Source organism: Rhea pennata, chromosome 2 (assembly GCF_028389875.1).
Source record: "Rhea pennata isolate bPtePen1 chromosome 2, bPtePen1.pri, whole genome shotgun sequence".
Taxonomy (NCBI): domain Eukaryota; kingdom Metazoa; phylum Chordata; class Aves; order Rheiformes; family Rheidae; genus Rhea; species Rhea pennata.
Window position 1 is genome coordinate 131,030,315 of NC_084664.1, and position 23,946 is coordinate 131,054,260.

The 23,946-nt window shown below is 39.0% G+C and overlaps 2 protein-coding genes across 2 annotated transcripts in view; both read left to right on the plus strand.

The window, feature by feature from the left end:
* Positions 1-704: 704 nt before the first annotated feature.
* LYPLA1 (lysophospholipase 1) lies at positions 705-13,155 on the plus strand. The gene is made up of 9 exons (XM_062570361.1): positions 705-825; positions 1,153-1,184; positions 4,350-4,415; positions 5,912-5,959; positions 6,398-6,468; positions 7,144-7,217; positions 7,933-8,034; positions 8,689-8,865; positions 9,829-13,155. Exons 1-9 carry the CDS (start codon positions 757-759, stop codon positions 9,880-9,882), a joined length of 693 nt encoding a protein of 230 aa, XP_062426345.1. The 5' UTR covers positions 705-756; the 3' UTR covers positions 9,883-13,155.
* A 4,583-nt stretch (positions 13,156-17,738) lies between these two features.
* TCEA1 (transcription elongation factor A1) overlaps positions 17,739-23,946 on the plus strand; it is a 31,192-nt gene continuing 24,984 nt past the window's right edge. The window contains exon 1 of the mRNA XM_062570359.1: positions 17,739-17,899. Within this exon, the coding sequence (XP_062426343.1) occupies positions 17,831-17,899 (69 nt within the window). The 5' untranslated portion in view covers positions 17,739-17,830. The remainder of the gene's footprint in view (positions 17,900-23,946) is intronic.

Genomic DNA, 23,946 nt, shown 5'->3' on the forward strand with positions numbered 1-23,946 from the left:
ACATCCTCACATAAAAATGACTTTAAAAAAAGATTCAACTCACAAGCATGTACTAGTTACACTGTGAAAGTGCAACACAACCTAGCAGATATACCTGTGTCTATTTGAAAAGTAGATTTTAAAGGCACCAAGTATTTCAAGCTCTTTAAAGCCACTGGACACCCAAAGACTTGTAATGAGAATAAAAACACTAGTAACTAGTGCATGGAAACGCTAGGCCTCAGCCTCTCTTCATGTAAGAGTACCCTTAGCAGGCGTTAGCTGCAGCAGCTCTGCTGAGGAGGTTCGCAGCGCTGACACGCGTGTGCCCGCCACAGCTCGGGACCCCCGCTCGTGCTAACGGCCGGCCCAACCCGCGCCGTATGGGGGCGGGACGGACCGCCACAACCCCGCGCGGCCCCGCCCGCTGCTGCGGGAACGCTTTACCGCCGGGCGGCCGGCGGCCACGCCCCCAACGGCGGGCCGGCCGCGCGCCGCGGGCCCGGCGCATGCGCCAGCGCGCGGCCCTGCCCCCGCCCTCAGCTCAGCGTCCCCGCAGCCGAGGCGCGCGGGAGGCAGCCAATCGCACCGCGAGGAGGGCGGGGGGAGGGGGCGGCGCGCGCCCGTGGGTGCGCGCGCGCGGCGGCGGCGGCGGAGGCGGGTGGCGAGGCCGCTGCCCCTCCCCCGCGGCGCCGCCCGCCCCGGCCCCGCCCCCGGCGCCGCCCCCGGCCCCGCGCTCCTGGCCGCTGTCCCGCTGGCCGCCCCGCAGCCCCGTGTATGTGCGGCAACAACATGTCCGCGCCGCTGCCCGCCATCGTCCCGGCCGCTCGGAAGGCGACGGCTGCCGTGAGTGCGGCCGGGCTGGCGCGGGGAGCTGGCGGCGGCGCGGGGAAGGGCCGCGGAGCCCCGCTCGGCCGCCGCCGCCCCGCTTTGTTCTCCGCGGCGGCGGCGGCCTCGCGGCGGCGCGGCCCGGCGCGGCCCGGCACGGCTGGCAGGTCGCCGCCGTCCGGGAGCGCGCTGCCTCGGCGCCCCGCGGGAAGCGGCGGCTTTCGAGAAGGCGGCGTTTTGCCCCAAGCGGAGCAGTTTCGTAGTGCGCTCGTTGGTGCGTTTGTTAACGTGCATTCCTTTTTTTTAGTGATCTTATATCGCTAATGCTATTTTTTTCTCTTTTAGGTCATTTTTCTACATGGATTGGGAGATACGGGGTGCGTATATTGCTTTTCAATACATATGTAGTTTGTATTGCTACAGATAAAAGACTGCATGTTTTAAAGGACATATGTAGTTTGTATTGCTACAGATAAAAGACTGCATGTTTTAAAGGTCTGACCAGTTAAAGTTGCTTCTTACTCTGGAGTGCCCTCAATGGACTGCAGTGGCAGGAGACTGCATCAGAGGAAACTTGATAAATTCTGGAGTGACGTGGTGACAGTTCTAAGTTTCCCTGCATAAAGCTTGAATCCCCAAAAGGATTTGCTTCTTTCTGCTCATTTGCAGAAACTGATCTGAATGTGACCATTTTTGTGCTCTGGTTTCAAGATTAGTGGCAAAAGATTTGTTGATTTCTGATCTTGCTTTCCTGAGAGTAGGTTCTTGGTTATTTCTCTGCTCGTCTAAAGTTTTTTATTACTGGATTTGTTGCTTTCCAGTTTGCTAGTAGGTGCAGTTAGTCCATAGTATCTTCTTCATTAGGTAATATTTAAGTCAGCCTGGATTTTTAAGTATCTAAGCAAACTCCTAGCTAATCACCTGATTTCTACTAACTTTGCTGTGTGACATATGGTCTTCAGACTCAGAAAAAGCAAGACAGATTGTGGAATACTTAAGTCTGTTTTCCATATTCCTGTTATTTACAGGTTGGAATAGAAATGGGAAGAATAGGGAATTCTTGGAAGGACTTACACAAGCATGCACACTCTGTAGGTGTGATGTGATGTTCCCGTTTGAAGTTTCTGTGTGACAAAACACAAGCGTATGTTCAGTCTTACTGCTTTGGTAAGGTACTGAAATAGAAGTTAGGAATGTATTGAAACCTTCTTTGGTAGAGGTCTACCAAGGAAGCAGCAGTTAGATACTGAAAACAACTGTCATGAGTACTTTGTACTTCATGCCCCTTACGGTCACAATTACATAATATTAGGACTCTGATAAAGTTGGTAAGGTTGGAAGGGACCTCTGGAGATCATCTAGTCCAACCCTCAAGTGAGTGGCCCATACAGGGATCGAACCCGTGACTTTGGCATTATTAGCACCATGTTCTAACCAATGCTTTGTTACATAGAACTTTAATATCGCTTCTAGGTTGAAAATTGTGATGTTTAAGAAATGATTTCTCTTTTTTTTCTTTCTTTCTTTTTTTGTTTTGAAGAATCCAACCAAGTTAATTGGCTGTCCAGATTATGGAAACATAAATTCTGGCAATAAGTTAAAAACAGTTAAGTCCATACCCTTGGCCATATTCTACAAGTGGAGATGTTTGCTCTCATTTATTGTTCTGACTGTTGGCTGCTAACTCATCTCCTTATTTGAATTGTCCCTCCTCCTTTCTGCTAGTGGGATGCATCTGAAGCAGCAGTACATATCCCTTGCATCTTGATACCAAATGACTGCAGAATCCTTTGAATTGCTTTTCTTATTTGCAAAGAAAAAAAAGCCATCAAGACTTGCTCTTCTACATATATTGTATTCCTCATACAAGTCTGGTATTTCCATTTTAGTTACAAAGCTAGCCTGCAATCTCTAGCTTGCAAATATACTGAGCATACTGCAGTGTACCTGTTAACAAGTTATAGTACCTCTGCAGAAACATGCTGACTACCTGCGTTTGTTCTTTTAGACTCCTGTAGATTAGATAAGCTAAAGCTACCTTTAACTTACTACCATTTCCCCCCAAAAGCTGTAGTAGTGACCAAAAAAGGGAATTGTCTGATGTAATTAAAGATTTTATAATTTCTCACAGTTTTAAACTGATCTGCTTGACTATGGATGTGCCTAATGTTTTGTGAGGTTATGTTCTTTTTGTCTGTTGACTCCTCTATAAATGGCACTTAAAGATTGGTACATTTCAAAATCTGAACAAAACGTGTAACAGATGATTGTTCTAAAAAGTTTACCTAAATGTGTGTGTAATGCTACTTTGTAAATTTGGCAAATTAATCTTTCTATTTGGCAAAAACAATTCCAGAATCCTATGTAACTAGTTTTTCCTCATCATATTTCTTCTTAGATTCTTATTTGGCCTTTTATATTCCTGCAGGTATTAGGCAATAAGATTACCCACCATTTGTAAATAGCGTATGTAAAAGTATTGGTAGGAAGTAGGTTGTGATATACAGCTACAGTTTCAAAGCCTATGCTTTCTGGGTGCTTGGAACCTATTTAAATTTTAAGATAATACTAAAATTAAAACATACATGAGATTATGGCTTTGCTCTTGGTTTGATTAGTTCAGCTATGTCATTGATGTGTTTATTACAGATGTTTTCTATTTACAGTCAACTTTTCATCTTCTAATTTAATGAGTGAGGTAGGACTACTGAATAATGATGGGAAAAAAATACAGCCCTATTGAGTGCTGTGGAAAGCAAAGTGCAGGCACAGGCCACGGTTCTGCATTGATTCACATTTGTGTCAGTTCTGGAATATATCTTTCAAATCTATTTTTATTTTTTGTATTTATTCAGAGAATCATGATTCCCGGTTTCCTGCCTTGTAGAAAGCTTGACTGTTCATTTGCTGTGCAGCTTTCGATTGTTCTGTGCGTTGGTACAGCATGCATTGCTGTGTGGGAACTGCCCGGGGAACATGGAGCCTGGTTCAGGGCTGCCTCAACCTGACAGCATTCGAGCTCAGCCAGAGCTAGTAGAGCTGACAGCTCTACACAGATCCATCCCAAACCTAACTTAGGTGTCAGTTTGCTGCTCTTCCAGAATGTGTTGCAAAAAGCCCAAAGTTTGTTGTGACAAGAAGCTGGCTTAGATTTACAAAAGCAATAAAGTTCTCTCTGGCCAGAGCTGAGTCTGGAACCTGTGTTCAGATGTTGCAGCACCCAAGTTAATAAATCCTACCGGAAAAAGAGCAGGCTTTGTATAGAGCCAAAATGGTATTTAGGCAGCCGTGCCACAGGTGCAATCTTCAAATTAGATAAAGTATCCCTGGCTGCACATACGCAGCAAATACTCAGAGGCAAAATGGACCTGTTCAGTATAGTACTATATTTATAGTGTGTTGAATTTCTTACAACTTTTTGGAAGTGTTGTTTGTGTTGACCTAATTCAGCCTAGTTTGTACTCTGTGTGCAGTCACACCACCAGTAGAAATTAGAGCTAAGTCAAATCATAAATGCCATTTAATATATTTTTTGTTTACAGGCACGGATGGTCAGAAGCACTTGCAGGTATCAAAAGCCCCCATGTGAAATACATCTGCCCACATGCGTAAGTTCAAAATTGTTACTGTTTTTCCTTTTCTGTAGAGTTACACATTAAGAGACTTGCACAGATGGTGAAGTCAAATGGGATTTGGATATAGCTATACTTTGTGTAAAAGATGTTTAAAATAATTTTGTTGCTATTAAATATTTTGTCCTTTTTAGGAACGGCTGTGTGATTTACTTTAGAACAATATTGTATTTTTATGCATATTTTGCATTTGTTACTGATTCAGGCTGAACAAATAATTGGAGAATTTTATGTGCAAAGTTGGATTGGTTTGTTTGCCTTCACTGGATCTATTTTACAATATACTTCATATTATTATATGCATTTCTCAAACTCAAGTGTGCGTATAGTAGATGCAATGTGCCAGTTACTAACAGTGCATTTCAAAGATTTGTGGGATACTCTTATTCATATTTTCAGCAAATAATGCAGCTTGAGCTTTTTGTGCAGTTTGAAAAGTGAAATATTTGTGAATAAGTCAGGATTCAGTAAACAAAGCGTTAAAAATCTAGTATTTCCTGAACAACTGAGAAACTAATATAAGTATAATGCTAATTTATTTTAAGAAGAAATTCAGATCACATTCTCCCCCAACAATCTTGGGAGTTGTGGAGCAGGCATGACAAGGAGATAAGCAGGCTATGTTTTGGTGTGTATCAGCTATTACTGGGCTGTGATTTACGCATTTATTTATTATTCATTCGTTTATTTTTACATGACAAATTGCTGAGCCATTTATAAAGATCTTAGCAGTCTTTGCTGTTCCCTTTGCCTGCAATTTGTTTTCCTTCTGTCTTTCCCCGCAGAACTTCCCTCCGTTTCAGTAGATTAAAACTATATCAGATCTGATCCCTGGCATGGTTTAATAGAGTTATCTTGGTATGTCTGTGAAGATGACATGTGGCAGCTTGGGGTAGGAATGAGTCATGCAGTGGGGGCAGGTAGTGCTGTTCAGAGAAGCATTGATGTATGTCCAGACTCCTATCAGGAGCTTGCAGTTTGGTGCAACCTTAGGTGTGCTGACACTCCTATGTAAGGTGACATTATCCACTGAGTATGTATATGACACAGTAAACTGATCAGTATACTCTTTATAAACAGCTAAGCAGGATATATATATGTGTGTGTTAAACATGTATGTGTGTATATATATTTATATGTATGAAATAAATGTATAAAAATACTGCATGAATTATATATAATTATGTAATATCACTATATTTTAAATAAATTAATAAAACCAACCCATTACCATTTTGTTTGCTCTCCATCAAGAGTGGTAAGTCAGCCCTGAATGATAATGTGTTTGGGGTGACAGGTTTCAAGAGATACTTCTTCAAGAGATGCTATAGGGTAACTAATATTAAGTATTGTTTAAAGTAAGATTAAAATTTGGGATATGTAGTTGAATGACATAACTATCTCTGCATTATTAAATTTCAGTGTATACCTCATATCAAGAGTATGTCAGTGTTATTCATTCTCATTTCCAGGCCAGTTATGCCAGTTTCTTTAAACATGAACATGGCTATGCCATCATGGTAAGTACTTGTTTAATTGAAAATTATTCTAGCCAAAAGCTATTGAAGTGTTTGAATTCATTGTTCTGATTTAAAAATACGGTAGATTTCAATGATCTTAAACCAATCTTCATGGAGTTTTTTTGCTTATGTTTATTTTTCCTAAATTTCTTCAAACAGTATTTTAATTTGTGCATGCAACTCTTAATTAAAATCCCTACTGATATTTTGAAGCAAATAATCAAAACTGCAGTAAATTACAGAGAGAGCAAAACTCTAAAAATCTTTCAGTTGACTAGGTCTAGAGTTTTACCCATGTGCACACATTGTCCCCTATTTCTTAATATGTCAACTAACAACCATTTTAATTTGTTGAATATCTCAATTTTGTTATCTATATTTTAAGGAACCACAATGGATACTCTAAATAAAGTAATGCTTTTGTTCATGTTCTATAAGGTTTGATATCATTGGACTTTCTCCAGATTCACGGGAAGATGAAGCTGGGATCAAGCAGGCAGCAGAGAATGGTATGTTCAGATATACTTTTAATGCCTTAAAAATACTTCAGTGTACGCTTAAAAGGGGATTATCAGTCTGAAACAGTTCACCCATGTGGTGGGAGCCACTTCACTTTTTTTTCTTTCTTTATTTTTATTTTTTTTAATTTTTAATTTACTTTTATTTAGAGCTTCTGTATAGCACAGCCAGTTAGAGCTGTACAAGCATCCACTTGTGATGCTGGATAGTTAGAAGAGGATACTATCTTCCTGGCACTGGGAGTTGTGTGAGACTAATTTGCTTATTTTCTTCTCTGGAAGTGGTACAGTTGGTGCTTCACAGAGTCATAGAATCGGTAAGGTTGGAAGGGACCTCTGGAGATCATCTAGTCCAACCCTCCTGCTCAAGCAGGGAGTCCTAGAGCATGTTAGACAGGGTTGCATCCAGGCAGGCTTTGACTATCTCCAGAGAAGGGGATATGCTTATGGCACTGGAATTTTTGATCATGTCCTAGACACACACACACACACACACACACACTTACTTTTTATTTTATTTTATTTTATTTTTCAGTATAATAGATCAGATTCTTCTCTCCCTTAACATCAGGGAGATGACCAAAAATAGGTTGGTCAGTCTCTCTCCTCTCTTAAATTTTTTTCAGAACAGTGGATTTTAATTACTGGCTTTCATTTATGTTGCAGTTAAAGCGCTGATAGATCAAGAAGTAAAAAATGGAATTCCTTCTAATAGAATTATTCTGGGAGGCTTTTCTCAGGTGAGATACGGTTGGAAAGAATTGCATATATTTCTAGGAAAATAACTTCTGGCTTTCCTAATGTGGGAATTTCTAACCCTTCAACTGAAAAGAGATGATGCTAGGTGCTTCTGAAATTTTAAGGTTTCAGTTTTCCTTTGCCTTAACAAATTAAGTGTCTTTAGATTATGAAAATAATTGCTATTCATTGAAAACCTGCATCTGGAAACAGAGCTACTAAAATCAATAATATATATATAGTCTTTAAGCACTCTAATTTTTGTAGCTTTGCTTGAAAATCATGTTACTGTGTTTATTTTATCTTTAATTTGTAAGATATTTGGTGGCCTGGATTTATTTGAGAAATACTTCCTTCTTTCAGACTTTCAAAACAACTGTTTCAGGTAGATTAATAGATTAGTTGGTTCATACAATAATTCCCTGATTTAGGTAGGGGTATTGAAATAAAGCAGTATCACTCATGTCAATATCACCTCTGCTTTATTATTTTATGTTTAATTTTCAGCTGTTGTTTAATTTTGTTTTACTTGCAAATTGATCACATTAACTTAGAGGAAAAAATTTTTTTTGGCAGTACTGTTTATAGCCTTAGTTTTAAGGAAGAATTAGTTGAAATGCAAGAAGTTCTTTAAAGGAGAAAACAAGAGATCTTGAAACAGGCATTAAAAAGGAACATTATCTTCAACATTCTTAATAACTGTATCTTTCTTTCTAGGGAGGTGCTTTATCATTGTACACAGCACTTACAACACAACAAAAATTAGCAGGTGTTGTAGCGCTCAGCTGCTGGCTTCCTCTGCGGGCTTCTTTTCCTCAGGTATTTGTGCTTCTTTCCTAAGCTAATTTACACTTGAGGAATGGACATTCTCGAAGATTCTGTCTTGTGTGGGAATTAGTGAACATTACTGAGTACTGACTGTGGCTGAGTAATTCGGAAGTTTTAAAAATAGAACCTTGAAGATTTAGAATTGGGCAAGTAGAGAAAGAGGAACTACTCAGTAGCTACTTCTGCTAAAAATGATATTCCTAGGAAACTTACAGGATCAAGTAAATGTTCCATTTATATCAGTTTTTTACTTTGCCACTTGTTCTGTCTGCAAGACACTATCTTATTGGAAAATAAGTTGAGAAGATAATTAAACGAAATGTTGGGTGTTTCACTTGTCCAGAAGTCATGCTTTTTGAGAACTGTTCTGAAATTAGTACCAAATTTTTGTAATTTGTGGATTTTTTTTACTTAATATGGACAGAACTTACTGCCTAAGGAACTTGCAAGCTATTCCTTGTATGTTTTTGTTTTTCCTTCATAATTCAGTTTACCTTGTCACATCACAGTGAGCATCTGCCATAGTGTTATTTTATCTGCAATATGTTTGCCGTATGTAGCTCTGTGCTTTCTTCTGCTCCTGTACACACTGACTGTCTTCCTCTTCTCTTCCCCTCTCTTCCCCTCTCTTCCCACCCTTGTCAGGGCACCATCAGCAGTATCAACAAAGAGATTCCTGTTCTTCAGTGCCATGGGGACTGTGACCCATTGGTTCCTTTAATGTTTGGTTCTCTCACTGCTGAGAAGCTAAAGAGTATGATAAATCCAGCCAATGTAACCTTCAGGACTTACTCAGGCATGATGCATAGCTCATGTATTGAGGTAATTTTCTAACTTTTAGATCAGTGGTGTTAATTTTGTTTCCTTCTTAAAACAAATACGTGGAACATCAGGGTTTTGTTATTTGTTTTTAATAACAAGAACTTGATGTTAATGACTTGTTTCACTGAATAACTGAATGCTTATCTGAAAAATCTTCTAAGGCAAATATTTTTGAGACTAGTGAGAACTACCTAGCAAGTTGTTTCTTTGTTCTTTAAATTATTTCTTTTATTTCTTCTTTTTGTCAAAATATTTTTTTCATACCAAAATTATCACTGAATTGGAAGGCAGATTGAATTCTCACAGCATAAATGCAACCTGGTATTTTTGGGAGAGGAATCTGGCTAGTTTAATCAATGGCCCTCTCTTCCTTCTTGCAGTAGCTCTGGAGCTGACCAAAGACTTCTTTGAACTGTTGGAACTTGCTAAAACAGCGAAAGCTGCTAGCATAAGCTTTTGCTGTTTTGGGGAAATTTATACAATTTTACTGCATTTAGATAGTAATAGCATTGAGTAATCACACAGCTATATTAATAGCAAATATTTCTTGCAACATTGTCTTAGTACTAGATGATATAGAATTTTTTTCCTCATTTGCACTTTTTTTGTCATAATTTCAAGTTTTTCTAAGCCTGTGTAAATTACCACCATCATAAAGATGTGCTCCTGTCAAGTACTCTGATTAGGGAGCTGATCTAGCTATAAATTAAAAATATATGTATTATTTTTAACATGGTTTGTTTTCCCAGTCCTGTTGGAGAGAGAAGAGGGAGTTGCCTGTGCTCCTTTTTCTTGTGTTTTAGCCTCCTTTAAGTGATTTGCCTTAACTCGCTGCCTGCAAAGTGATAGCCTATCAAGTAATTAATTATACAATGTTTGTAGTCCAACTGCTTATTATAACTGGGAAGTTGAATATATATTATTAATGAGCTTTGACAAATATATACTTTAATTTTTGAACAGGAGATGATGGATGTAAAACAGTTCATAGACAAACATCTACCTCCCGTAGACTGAAATGATATGTGAGGGGACTTCTGCATAAATACACCAGCATCAACTGTGGTAGAGTGTTAAACTTTTCACATGTATGATAGAAAGCGTTACTTTTACTCCTGCAGTGTTACTACTGTGTTGCAAATTTATACTTACGACAATGATTAAATAATACACATGTACAAGAAATCATAATCTTTTTAGTAATAATCATCCACTGATGGGACTATAAGAATGAGGCAGCTAGGTAACAATGCCAGAATGCAATTTGTGCATACTATTTTAAGATTTGCATACTATTTTAAGATATCTGATTTTTGATTGCGGAATTTTAAGGTATTTGTACAAGTAATTAAAAGCTCAGTTTGAGTGAGCAATATAAATGTGACTGTTTAGTAGGCTTGAGATATAATTTTAATCGTCACTGAAAATACATTAAAATGTTTTCTTAATCTAACAGATGCATAAAGTACCCAGCATGTAACACAGGAGGCATATGATGGTAGAATGAATGTTATTGAGGGCAAAGCTTTAAATGTTAAATGTTAATCCTTACTGCAGGTAAGATGAGTAATTCTGCTCCAAAAATGACTATAAGTCAGCAAAGGGTGGCTTAAATATGGGAAGTACCTAATTTTTAACTTTTCATACAGGAAGATATTGTGGAAATTCTAAACGGACTCTTTCCTTGTTAGACCATTATATATCACTCTCTTTTAGCCATTTGTTTTTAGTTTACAGTAAACTAATGTCAGATGCTGACCCAGAACAGAATTCTGAAGAACTGCATAGGATTGATTTGAGTTTCATTTAAAAATAATTGTGTTTTCATATTGGATGTTCATCTTGTGCTTTGTCTTTGTAATTTTTACTTGAGTAGAAATGTCGTTGATGTATTTTACACAAGCAATTCCAGCGTATAGTTTTGATTTCTCTGTCTGCTTTGGAGTAACCAACTGAAAACAATGCAACAGTTGTGCATCATTGAAATCTCATCTGTAACACAGGCAGGCATTGGCTAATCTTAATTCCTCAGTAATGTAATGGAAATATGAGTGGAAGTGGGATAACTTAATCTTAAAATTGATAGCCTCTAGAGAAGGAGACTCCACGTGCTTGCTTTATTGCATTCCCAATATGATTTTTTTTCCAATTATTCATTATATTATTCTAGAAATATATTATTCTGCATTTCCCTAGATTAGTGTAGCAGAAGACTGTGAAGATCTACTATAAAAAAAATCTAAAGGGATAAATCAGGAATTATGCATTAATTTAATTGTGCATTAACACCCTTTAAAATAGCTGTTGACAGAAATTTGAGTTGTTGACTGGTTTGAGTACTCAGTTTTCCTTACTCTTCTTCAGGTGTATTACAGTTCATCCTTAGGAAGCTGTTTTTCTTTGCTAATCTGGTTTATCCGGATTATTAAGTATCTCTTGATACACAAAATTGAAAATGAGTTTTTCCCAAATGGCACTGAAACACTTTCAAAGATTGGGTCTGTCAGGATGAGGAGAGGGCATGGTATTAGCTTTCACTCAGTCACTCTTCTTTATATGTTAGCCAATTTGTCTTTCAGTTAATTTGCTTCACAAAAGAAACCACAATATTTTCACTGTAGTTATGCCAAAGTTATGTGGAAAACACAGTATCTCTCAGCTGGAGTCATTCCCAAATTTCATTAGCCAATTCAGCAGTCCTGCTGAATTGCAAACTTGGTAAGCAAGCTCTGTGTTATTTCCCTTAGTTTTTAGCTTTATCTACATTCACCTTTCATCTACATTATTCCTTGAATATTGGCATATTTCCAAAGTTTTGCACACGCTTTTGCCTTTTTTCCTTTCCTGTTTTCTTGCTTTGTTCGGAAATTGTTTGGTATCTATTCAGCTTCTAATTCAATGTGTGTTCATTTCACAAACATGTTCTTTCTTCTATTGGATTTAATCTAAAAAACTATGATGATAAAATGAGATCAGTTCTAGCTTTATTTTCTGTTAGCTTAATAACACTTTCTTCAGTTTGATACTTTCTGTTGAGAGCTGTTGCCCACTTTCTAGTATGTATGCATTTTTATTCAAGTCAGTTTCAGCTGTTGTCTCTAGGATGCCTTCAGATGTTTGTAACAAATGTTCATAGCATAATAAGATTTTTTTATACTGTTGTCTTGCTGCTTGCTTTATGAAGAGCTGTGTTACCAGTATAAATGTAAGTAAATGTCTTGACTCATTCTGGACTTTTGTGTTCTAGAGAGAAATCTTCTTCTCAATTTTTATTTTTGTAGAGGAAGAGGAGTATGTTGTAATTGGGGTTGTTTAATGCAGATGCTGGAGGAGGTTTCAAAGATGTATTTGAAGCCTGTCCTGCCTCCTCCCATATTACAGCATGTCTCTTGAGCTTCTGTCTTTTGTAATTTCCTGGCTAGTTGCAAACCTGAGTGCATGATTATGTCGCTGAACTTCTTTGCTGTCTGATGTGATTTGATGCTGGGATTGTTGTCATAACTGGCATGTATTTTAGGTGGAACAATAGTTTAGTCTTTTTAAAAAGACTTTTTTAAAATAGTGTCCTACTAAAAGAGAGGAGTTGGACTGTCAGTGTCAGTTCTCTTCTCATAACCTACAATTTGAAAAAGTCCAATATATTATATTTTGTAATGTTAAACTTTCTCAAAATAGAGATGATACCTCAAGTCTGCAAAAACATTGGTGTGAAAATGTGTTTTGTTTGCAGATCACTTGATTTCAGTGGGTATGTAACTCCTCAATAATACATTTTTAATGTCAAATTTAAGTAACAATTTGAATATAGTTTTGTATAGTCAAAAGTCTGAGTTCTTGTTGGAATTTTGCCTACTTGTTCATAAACACGAATTGAATTATGTATTGTAGGCTAAATCCTCTAGCCGTTCCTGAAGTAAAACTGTATTGGGGTCTGTACTCTAGTGAGGGCTGTATGATTGGATCTTTGCCTCCTATCTTGTATAATTACAACACAGTAGATTGCTAAAAAGCACTGTACACTGTAACTGGTATTAGAACTGTTAATTAAAAATGTTCTCTCTAATGGAGTATATTGCACTTCATTAAAATTATTAGGATGCATCTTTTATGTAGAGGTGTTATTTGTCAAGTTAATGGATATGATCAAGAATATACTGTGTAAGATGTTAATGAAGCCATATGTAAAAGGCCTGAGTATCCTAAATTTTATAAAGAAATACTGAAAACTTATTCTTTGTGTTATGAAATACAAGCAATTTATATTTAATTAAACCTTTAAGATGAAATTCACTTAATTTGCTCATTTTATTTATGATAAGAAATCTCAACTTTGTTGAAATTATTTCTGAAGGTGAAAATGTGAAATCTTTCCGTTTCTGTCATTATGAAATAAATCTCAATCAGTGTTTGGGAAAATGCTAAAGATTTTTTTCATACTTACACAGCACATGAAACCACCTTCTTTCAGGTAACAGGCATTTTAGATGCTTCTTGCAAATGTATTTCATTGCAACGTACACATGATTCTGTAATACAAAAGAGTGCTGATTTGTAGTTACTGTAACGGAAAAAACATCAGTCAGGACCAACTCGTGTTGCTATCTTGTTGAGAGAATGTAAAGTATAATTCAATTTTTCATATTAAAAATAATTTTTACTTAATGAGCTTTGATTTTGAAGTAATTTTAAAAGGGAGAGAAAATATTTTATTTTCTAGTACCTTTATTATAGGATACTGCAAATCCAGTCTTCTCACTGTGTACTGTTACACTTTTCTTTGAGGGTTCTGCAGTGTCAGGGAAGCCTTTTCAGTTATATTAGGTTTAGGTTAACTGTAATGTTTGAGGATGATCAGTGGTATAGGTTCTACGAGGCGCTGTCCAGAGAAAATTTGGCAATTTCATGGGAAGAGATACTGTGCTTAGCAGAAGAAATTTGAGAGGAGCACAGGATCATCATGTAGTCAAGGTAGACTTTCCTTTCCAAGAGCACTTTAAAGCAGCTGAAAGGCTACTTGTGTCTATTGACTATGGCATCTAAAATTGTTGTGCAGTACCTTTATGAAGTTCATGAATGTATGGAAATGCATGTCAGATGCAGTGCTATATGTGAACTTATGCAGGTAACTTAAAATATATTAAAAGCTAGTAACAATAAAGGTGCAATAATATGCATGGTAAATTGCCAGTTCATATATATTTCATTCTGAAGTAATCTTCAGCTTCCAATTAACTTTCAGACCTAGCATCCCTTTTGGAAGCAGTATAATTGCAAGGAGGAAAGTTGCCTGAATTAGTACAGTAAAAAATTACAGTGTACAATTGTATTGACCTTTATCAAACACAGTACGAGGCCTCTGTTGTGGTAAGTAAATAGATAGACTCACTTGATATGAGAATGCCCATAGCTAACTTTTAAATGTAATTCTTGAAGAATAGTAGATGTAGAAGAATAACTTTTTGTTTGCTTACCACTGTCATGTTACCACCATTTGCCTTTGCAATAACAAGTTTTATTAATTCTCTTTGAGTGAAACAAGTGCCTGTGATGTAGCTGATTGAAATAATTTGCTTAGTAGTAGTATTTAAAATGATCTTGAGGGTATTTAAAAAGACTTGAGTATTTTGAGTCATAAGCAAAAATATGCAAAGGTTGTCCCAGAAATAGGGAATGTAGCTTGCTGGAATTATAGTCTAATAATGTGACTCTAATAAAATCAGATATTTTCTTAAAATTTTTCCAGTTTTCATACATAAATATTCCCAATTGCATATTATAAATCCAAAAAGTGAAGATAAATCATCAGGTCTTGAAGTGAACTTAATGTATTGCAAACACCAGAATTTGAAAACGATGCTTTGGTTCAACTCTAGGTCATATGCCTACATACATACCTACTAGGTCTACAGCTAGTACAGGGAAATTAAAAGCAAAAAAATTCTTGAGCAATAGAAACAACAAATCAAGATGTGTGTTACAATTTTAGAATATTTTGAAGAAAATTTTGCAATTAAGAGGAAGCAAAACACCAATTTGCTGCAGCTCTTTTCATGTAGCTGTGATTGGATTACTCTTCCCACTCACTCCTTGTGAGTAACAAGGGTCATCTGGTTGATTTAGACTGGCTCAAGTTCTGTTCTACTGGTCTCAAGTTATTATTACTCCTCTTTATTTTAGCCCTAAGTGTAATGAGTGTAATATGTGGTTATGTAAAACCTCTTGGAATGTTTAGAATTTTATATTTTTTTATAGTTGTGCTAACATTTAATTAGAGGATATTCTTTCACACAAGATGTCAGTTATGAAAATGGAGGATTTTATTTATATCCATAGGAGTTCGGAAATCTTCTGCTGTAAGTTGTGTGCTATTTTTGCCCCCTCCACTCCTCATTAATTTCTCAATGTGCTATCTCATAACAAAAGAGACTAGAAAAATCTCACAGTATTTCATATGTGCATTCTCTTAAGAGTCATTTCTGTCGATTAATCTTAAAATTTGTGGAAGTTCCTATGGTCCAACAAATAACAGGCTGGAGTAAGTTAGACATTGGGTCTTTTCAGCATGTGTAATGCTTCTCAGAGAATGTTAAAAAGATTATGAGAATATGCTATGAGTGGTAAATACAGTGTGAAAAATGGCATGTTATTTCTGTTTTCTGATAGGATGATGTAGGAGAAAGAAGCTAAACGGGAAAAGGGTATATATTTAACTTTGGTCTTTTTTCTGCTGTTTTTTACACTTCTAAAATGCCTATTTTTTAATAGAAGAGATAGTTGCTTGTTTTAGAACCATCAAAAATAGAACAACTATGCAGTGTGCTATGTATGTCTTTACAGTAAAGAACTGTTGTCAGGATGACAGAGCAGCTAATCTGGTTAGTGCTGATCCAGGTAAGTGAGTATCATTCTGATATTGTAGCACGTAGTACAAATAGTGTAAGCTGGGTTTTATTGCTTTGTTTCAATGCAGCCATTTTCAGAGAAGGATATGCATTACCATCTGGTTAGTCCTTGATTTCTGTATTGAAATATTTTTCTGATGATGCTTATTTTTATTAGTTTAGATGTTAAACATGTATGACTTGCTTTCCCCTTATAATCCTGCAGCAGGCCTTTTATCAGTGCTATATAGCATTTAAGTTAAAATTAATAGTTCTTTACTGATACATTTTGAATGTTAATAGGGTTTCATCTGCAATTTTGAGCTCTTTCCATGCATTTCCAATTAACAAGGTATTGAATGGTATCTTTTAAAAGAAATAAATACTTGAAAGAATTTACACAATTTAAATATTTTTAAACGAACCAAACTGACTTGAGATTTCTGGTTTTTTGATAGTGTTATCGCTGGCATAACTTGCACCTATGTGTTCCAACATGTTCACTGCATAGTGGAGCTATATCTGTAGTGTTGCACTTGTGTGGAGAAATGGTAATTATTTGAGGTCATCTTTTTTTTTAATGATAAGGTCATCATTACCAGTACTGTGTTACTGCATCTAGACAGAATTGAGTTAAACCTGAATTGACGTGGTACCTTAAATGTTGTGGTGAGCATTACTGTTTTTGTTTTTCCTCCGAAATCTGTCTCTGAAAGAAAAGATTCCTTTCCTTAAGGAATCCTTTCCATGTTTTTTGTTCTTTTTGGCAAAAACAAGCTGTAGACAATTTTTCTGTATGCTTTTCCAGTTCAGTGCCCAGGCTGAACTTACGGAAAGATCCTACCTAGCTCCCAATGATTTTTACTGCTTCTGCTATACCTTTTAATTGTCAGGTGCAGCTACCATCCTTCTGTGTGCATTGAGCATTTCGTAGACGTGCCTTAACGCTGCCCTTCTCAGTGCGGCTTCACAGCGTGAGAGGGGCTTGCAGTATACGCGACACACACACGGGCACTGCCAGCACTCCGTGCTGTGGTTCCTCCCCTAAGTAGCAGTTCACAGAAAGCACCTATCTTGCCTTTTTTCCGAAGCGTGCATCTTTCACGGTCCTCAGTCGTACGACTCGCGTATCTGCAGCGCTGGACCGCGTGGGGCTAGCCGAGGTCGGAAGCGTGTGTAAGCACCCCGTGGGATCGGAGCGGGGCATGAGCTTCGCACAGTCGCTGTGTAACCGTCAGATATGCTTGTGATTTGCTTGAGATTAACATTGTTCGGAGAAAATGGCTGAATGATGGGGTTTTTTTCCCCTCAACAATTCTCACATAACAAGGCATCTATGATGTGAAGGGCGTTTTGCTTTCGTGCTTTTATGAATTTACAGTGTAATTTTCTGACAGGCCTTCTAAAAGCAGCGTAGCGCACGCAGACACGTACACTGTCCAGAACACACCTGAGCGCGGTATTCGTGAAGGAGGGAGTGGCGCCTTCGCCGGATTCTGCGTCCTGCACTAGCTTTAACGTTGTAACCGAGAAATTCTCAGTGCAACTCCTCCTTTAGATTTTTTTTTTTTTTTTTTTTCTGCTATCAGGGAGGAGATAAACTTTAAATAGATGGAAAACTATCTGCCGTTCCTCGGCAGCGGCGCCGCGCTACGCTCGCCCCCACGGGAAAGGCGAAGCTCGGGCTCGTTGCATCGCTTCTCGTAACGCCAAAGACGGGGCCCCGGCGCGGGCGGCCCAGCCCGGCGGCCGCCGCCGCCCGCTCCCGCCGCGGGGCGCCCGCGCCGGGCTGCGCTGCCGCGGCGCAGGGGCCGCCCGCCCCGCTCGCCCGCGAATGCTCTCGGCCTGCCTCAGCGCTGCCTGGCTCCTGCGGCCGGCGCTCGATGAGCGCTGCCTGGCGGCGGCGGCGGCAGCGGCGGCGCCGCGCGGGCTGCTGGGTGGCCGCGTTGCTGCGCGGCCCGGCTCCATTTCTGCCGGCCAAGCTCGGCGGGCGGCGGCTGCGGCTGCTGCGCGCGCGGCCCTGCACGGTGCGCGCTCCGCGGGCCCAGCTCCCACGCAGCCCGCCGCGCCGCGCCTCAGCAGCCATGACCACGGAGGACGAGATCATCCGCATCGCCAAGAAGATGGACAAGATGGTGCAGAAGAAGAACGCGGTGAGCGGGGCCGGGGGCAGGCCGGGACGCGGCGCCACGCAGCGCGGAGCCGGCGCGGGCCTCAGCGCAGCCCCGGCCGGCTCCGCGCGCCCTCCTGCGAGCTGGCGCGGGGCCCGCGCTGGCAGCGACCTGGCCTTGCCCGCTTCCCGCCGCCGGGAGGGGAGGGGAGGGCGGGCAGCGGCGTCTGAGGGCCCCGCCGGGGATCCTCGGTTCCTGGGCTCCATTTTCTGCTCCCGCCGCGGTCGGCGCTCGGTTCCCGTTGCCGGGTGCCTCGGCGGGTGCCGCGGTTTCCTCGGGGCCCCGCGCGCGGCTGGCAGCCGGCCCCGGCCCTGCCTCGCGCCCTGCTGGCGGGAGGGGGCGCGGAGCCGCCTCGGGCGCGCCCTCCCCCGCCCTTCGCCCTCCCTGGCAACGGTCCTGCCCGCGCGCGCGCGCGCCCGCCCCCCCCCCGCCGCCGTGCCCGCGCTCCGCGCCGCGCAGGGAGCCTGGTCTGGGGCGGCGGGGCGCTGCGCGGCCCTCCGCGGCGCCGGCGAGGTGTGGCTGCCCGCCGCTTCCCGCTGCGACCCTCGCTGAACGTCGGAGGTCGCTCGGGGCTTTCCCTCGAGCGCTGCTCCGAGTCAGCCGTCTGCTCCGCTGGGAGGAGGGTCCGCCGAAGGTAACGCCTCGCAGCGCGGAGCAAAGGTAGCGACTCCAGGCGGCCTCTCACCCGGTCTTTCAGTAAAACCACAGTGCTGGTCTCCAAAGAGTGCGTGTGAACTGATTTTGGGAAGACAATCAACTGTGTCGCTAGAGGAGAACGCATGGAGAGGGCATCTCATATAGATACTTTATTTTCAATTTTATGTGGGAAAGGTGAAGTTTAATTTGGGGTATTTAAACTAAAACGAATGAGAAACCCTAATCTGGCTTTGACAGGGTGATGAGTTCTGTGGACCAACCTGTGAAGCAGATGTGGAATGTGGAATGTGAGCTTTTTTTTTTTTTTTTTTTTTTTTTTTTTTTTTTTTTAGTATTGTACAAAATACCAATTTTACTTTGTTTATTAGTCAAGAAGTAGCTTTTGCCTCAGAGTGCTGGTAGAATTTGAGGTTGAGTTTGCTTTGTTTAAGTGTTACTCTCATATTTCCCCTTGATACAGAACTTATTTAGGTAACATGTAATGCCTATACTATTCACATAAAAAACATCAAAATAAGTAAAGTTCTTGTGTATAGTAACTGTCAATTAAAGGTTGTGATTACATGTAAAATATTTTACAAGTAAATTATGAACCTCATTTTGTTTACTACTAATTTAATATGCTGCATTTTTTGGTATTTTTTGTTCAGTGATTGATACTGTCCCTGGAAGCTGCTATTTTAGTACATAAAATTGACGTTTTTTCCACATATTATGATAGAGCATTAATCTTAACTACTGGTAGTTTAGAACAGAGCTGTATGGAATGTGGTTTATCGAAGTCTTAACAGATGCAGCAGGAAATTTTTTCTTCTCCTTTAAAGATGATGACAAATATAAATAACTGATCTATTTTTAGATTTGCATATATTAACATACTGATTTTATTAAACCAGAGGGCGACAATTGGTACTGAATCCAAATGATTCTTTGTAACTACATATAAGCTATGATTTACTGTTTCAAAACTCTTGATGTTTCTATATCATATGATTTAGCTCCAATAGAGCTTCTAATGGTAGCATGAAAACAGGAGCTTTGTCTAGTGTAATGAATCTTCTATAACCAACTTGTATTCATTTGCTTTTTATATATAATAATAATTATTATTCCCTTTCTCTCTGTCCCTTGATTGTTTGATGATGATTAGGATATACCCTGATAAGAGATTTGAATAGTTTTAGGTATCTGTTTTAAGAAACATGCTTTTGGATCTAGCCATCAAAATAGATGTCAAAAATGTCTCCATAAAAGTTCTTGAGATGTTTCAAGTTCTGTTCAGTGACTGTTTTCGCTTTGCCACCATAGAGACATTCGGTGTTGACAGATATCTAAGACTTGCAGATGTTCCCATGCTGAGGGGCACATCAGGTGCATGTTCTAGGAGTCCACTGACAGGATCAAAATTTTATATCAAACAGTGGCAACAAATGCTTTAAAAAACGTAGCTGACAGAAGGAACAATAACTTGTGTCGGTTGTGTTCACCAGTGGGCTTAGAGGTCTAGTAACCATGCTTGAAGAGTTCAGCTCTTTTCAGCCCCCTTCCAAAACCAGTCTTCGGGCTTTTCTGGAATGCAGTAATTATGAACTCTGCCTCTCTCTTTTTTCTTTTTTTTTTTTTTTAATTGCTATTTCTCCTGCTTGCTGTTCAGTACAAAAAAAATTGGCTGCCTCACTTTCCAAATTTTAAAATTGAGTAGTGGTTCTTCTTTATTCCAAGGATGTGTCAAAAGGATAAAAGCATACTGACAGTGAAATGCTTAAATATCATAGTAATGAAGATAAAATAGAATTGACTGCACTTTATCATCTGAAAGACTCCTTCTGATAATAGAAGAAAAACGGCACTTCCAGATAGTACTGTAATGGCCACTGATACTGGGGAGCATGAGTGCCGCGGTATCATAGATCCTCCTGGTGACCGTAATGTACTTCTTGGGGTTGTGGGAGGCTTACAAGTTTCGCTGTAATACTTAGCAGCAGCTGGGCACACGTATTTCATGTTTTAATGCATGTAACCTAAATAACTTTCAAAGCTCTAATGAGTGGTGCAGTGTCTTTGTTGGGGTTAGTTAAGTCTGATGTGGTCAAACCGAGCGAGCGCAGCTGGACGCTCAGGGTGTGTCTGCACCATAGTCCTAAGAGGAGTAGCACAGGGTGTACCCCAAGCCTTTGTGGGCTTGTGCTTAGCTTGAACAGAACTCATGCATTCCAGCCCATTATCACACATAAGTGGCTCTGTTTGCTTGATGGTGTGTCTCAGAAAACATTGAGGACCTGAGCTGCAACTGTGGGAGACAGGGGAAGTGCATCTGGATTTAACCTGGTGTATTTCTCTCTCTGTGTTTTCCTTAATAATCTTTGTCTGTTATAAGGTATTTCTGAATTGCACAATATGATTACTTACTTTATCCTATCCTACAGTTGAAATGCTAAGTTTAGCAAAATTAGGAGACCACTTCTGTGAAGATGTATTTCGTTGTCTTACAAAAATGAAGTTAAATTGAGAAATGCATTCTTACGTATTGGATAGTGTGTATTGATATGTTATTATATGTTAATAAAATAATAAACATATTAGATGATGATGTTCCTGATGACTTACATTTCTTTCCCCATTTTTCCTCAGTACAAACAGGATTTTTTTGAGTGTTTCTATATGCTGCTAGTAACCCTTTTTTGAGATACAAAATGCATTTTTATGTTTGAGTGAGCATTTGGTGCATGTCCGCGAATGAGAATGATTTAATGAAATACGTCAATAAAAATAAAGACTTTGATACTTTTTCACTCTGAAATTATCAAGAAACAGATGGAAGGAGGTACTGTATCCTAATCTGTCATCAGAAAGGTGACTATGTGGCTTGTGACAAAGTGCTGTTTGGCATTTCTTATTATGAGTTGAAAAGGCTGTCAGTGCAGACACCCTTCCTGAGTCAGACCATTGGTGATTTGCCTTAGCTAAAGATTTAATTGTAGCTACACAGGACTAACAATTAGTTAAGCGATAGATATGATTCTTTAAAGGACAAAAAATTATGCAATGTTGTATTTAATACACTGTTAGAAACACATTTCTGCTGTCTTTTCAATGTTTGGCTGCATATTTAAAATAGATATTACTATTTTTTCTTGAGGAAAAACTGCAGCTGGGTTAGAGTGTATATTGTACCTTCTTATAGCTTTTGTCATACGTAAGTACACTTTTTTTCCATGAAGTTACTGTAATGAATAGGTATGTAAGATCAGGTTGCACCCATGGATTAAAAAACTCAAGAACAGCTGAGTAAGTTTAGAGAAGAAAATGTGTGATTATTTCATCTTATTAAAAGTTTGTGCCCATTAAGTAAAACAGAATTGTAACTGAGCAGCTGTACTATCTTCAGAAATTTACTCTGTTTTTTTATAGCTTGAAGCATAGCTTTAAAGTATGAATAGATAACATCTTTCTGGTATTATAATCTGATCATTTGGGAGAAGCTGAGAGGAGTGATCTACTAAATCTGTATCGGGTAGATACTGAAATTGACTTCTGTTATTTCAAGTAACAAGGTAAATGTAAAATTGTTGCTTCCTTTCTATGCATAAAACCCATTTCAAGTATTTTTCATTTGTAGTAGATGAATGGTTATGCAAGACCTAGTAGAAATGTAATGGAACATTAATACAACTTTCAGCCCAGTGAAATGGGGCATTTTCTTTCTATAAAATTGTAGAAATGCTTTGCAAAAAAAGATTTAAAATGATGTTTTTAATAGATTTTTTTATATACTTATGAAGTTTTTCATAAGAAAAGTTGAAATTACAGGCCTTTCTATGCAACTTCCACTGATTTTGAGAAGAGGGTATTTGCCTTTAAGAAAAGTCCTCATAAAATCTGTTTAGCTGCTTTGACAATATAAATGCTATTTAAATTTAAAAGCATGAATTTCTTAGTGTGCTTAGTACAACCGATGAGAAGTGTTAAGACTTGTAAGGCATTAATGCGTTTCAAATTTTGATAATTAGATTCAGAAAATTGCATAAAATGTTGATAACCTACTTTGGGTAGAGGATGCTATTTTATTTGTGGCATGATTTGTTAAGCTACTGAGTATCAATTTATTAGTTTTGGAAAAGATTTAGACTGAGAATAGTAAAGTTGCTTTGACACCTACGATTTAAAAGAATATATTTCTAAGATGAGGTAAAAAGAGCATTATGATTCTTTATTTGCTGTAAGGTATCATTGTTATGCTGAAATAGTAGCGATGATATGCCATATATAGTGGCTAATGATATTTGGAGATAGAAATTATCAGATTATATGATTGAAAATGGCATTTTGATTTCTCTTGTTTTGGCAAAGCAAGTTCTTTCTTCCATTTGACTGTAGCAGTAAGGATAAATAACTTGTTTTACTTGAATATAGGTTTGAACAGAAGAAAACATGCTTATGACTGTTCAGAGAGAGGTATGGGTTAGTATGCTAACTCAATTTGGCACCTGAAAACAGCATGAGATTTCAATGTCTTGCATCATTGCTGCCAAAATACTATAGTTAAAATTGTAAAAGTTGTGTTTATTGCAAATGAAAGTGAGATAAGACTGAAGCTGTTTTTTCATAGTTATTTTTACTTACTTTTATAGCAAAAAGTAAAATTTGGCAGTTGTGTAAGGTGGGAAATGGTAAAGTGTTCATTTTTGGTGGCTTCTTTGTTGTCAGATATCTTCAAAAAAGCAATGGTGTTGCAGCAGACATTTGAAAGCTTCCAAAGCTGTTCCTATTCAGATGCAGCACAGAAGTTCTGCTTTCATCTTTCTCAGCCTCTCAGTGGTTATTTTATGTGATTATCTTTAGTGGTTAAATTGTAAGATGACATAGATGCAACAGAAAATTACATGAGTTCTTTTGCAAGAGGTATGTTAAGAGTTGATTAGGAAGAATATGAAAACAAAGATGAGCAAAATGCCTATTAAACAAAATAGAGTGAGATGAGGGAGGTAAGGAAAGGAAAAAGCATCAAATTCCAATGAACTGCAGGGGGATGATCATGTGGGGCTTGTTTCTCAAGCTCTGTGAATCACAAAAAGTGGGAAGGTAGCAGGATTAGCTCGGCTAGAGTGACTTTTACATGTGAGGTCTGTAACCTTCCTGATGTTCTTAGGTCACAGGTTTGGAACCAATTTCATTTGAAACACATCTTAACCTTTAGAGATTGCCCTAATCTGCTAACCTGTGTCTGCAGTAAGAAGTGGAAGGTGCAGAGACTTTTTTGTTTGTTTTAAAGGATGAGGTAAAATACCAAGGATGTAGAGGTTGAAGTGAATGAATATGAAACCTATTGCTGACACTCACAAAAACTTTTTTCTTAAATAAGGCTGGCATCT

Bases quoted from the DNA above. Each gene is read 5' to 3' on its own strand.
- LYPLA1 (XM_062570361.1), top strand. From the start codon at position 757: ATGTGCGGCAACAACATGTCCGCGCCGCTGCCCGCCATCGTCCCGGCC. The intron at 826-1,152 runs GTGAGTGCGGCC...TTTCTCTTTTAG, and splicing joins CTCGGAAGGCGACGGCTGCC to GTCATTTTTCTACATGGATT. The intron at 7,218-7,932 runs GTGAGATACGGT...CTTTCTTTCTAG, and splicing joins TTCTGGGAGGCTTTTCTCAG to GGAGGTGCTTTATCATTGTA.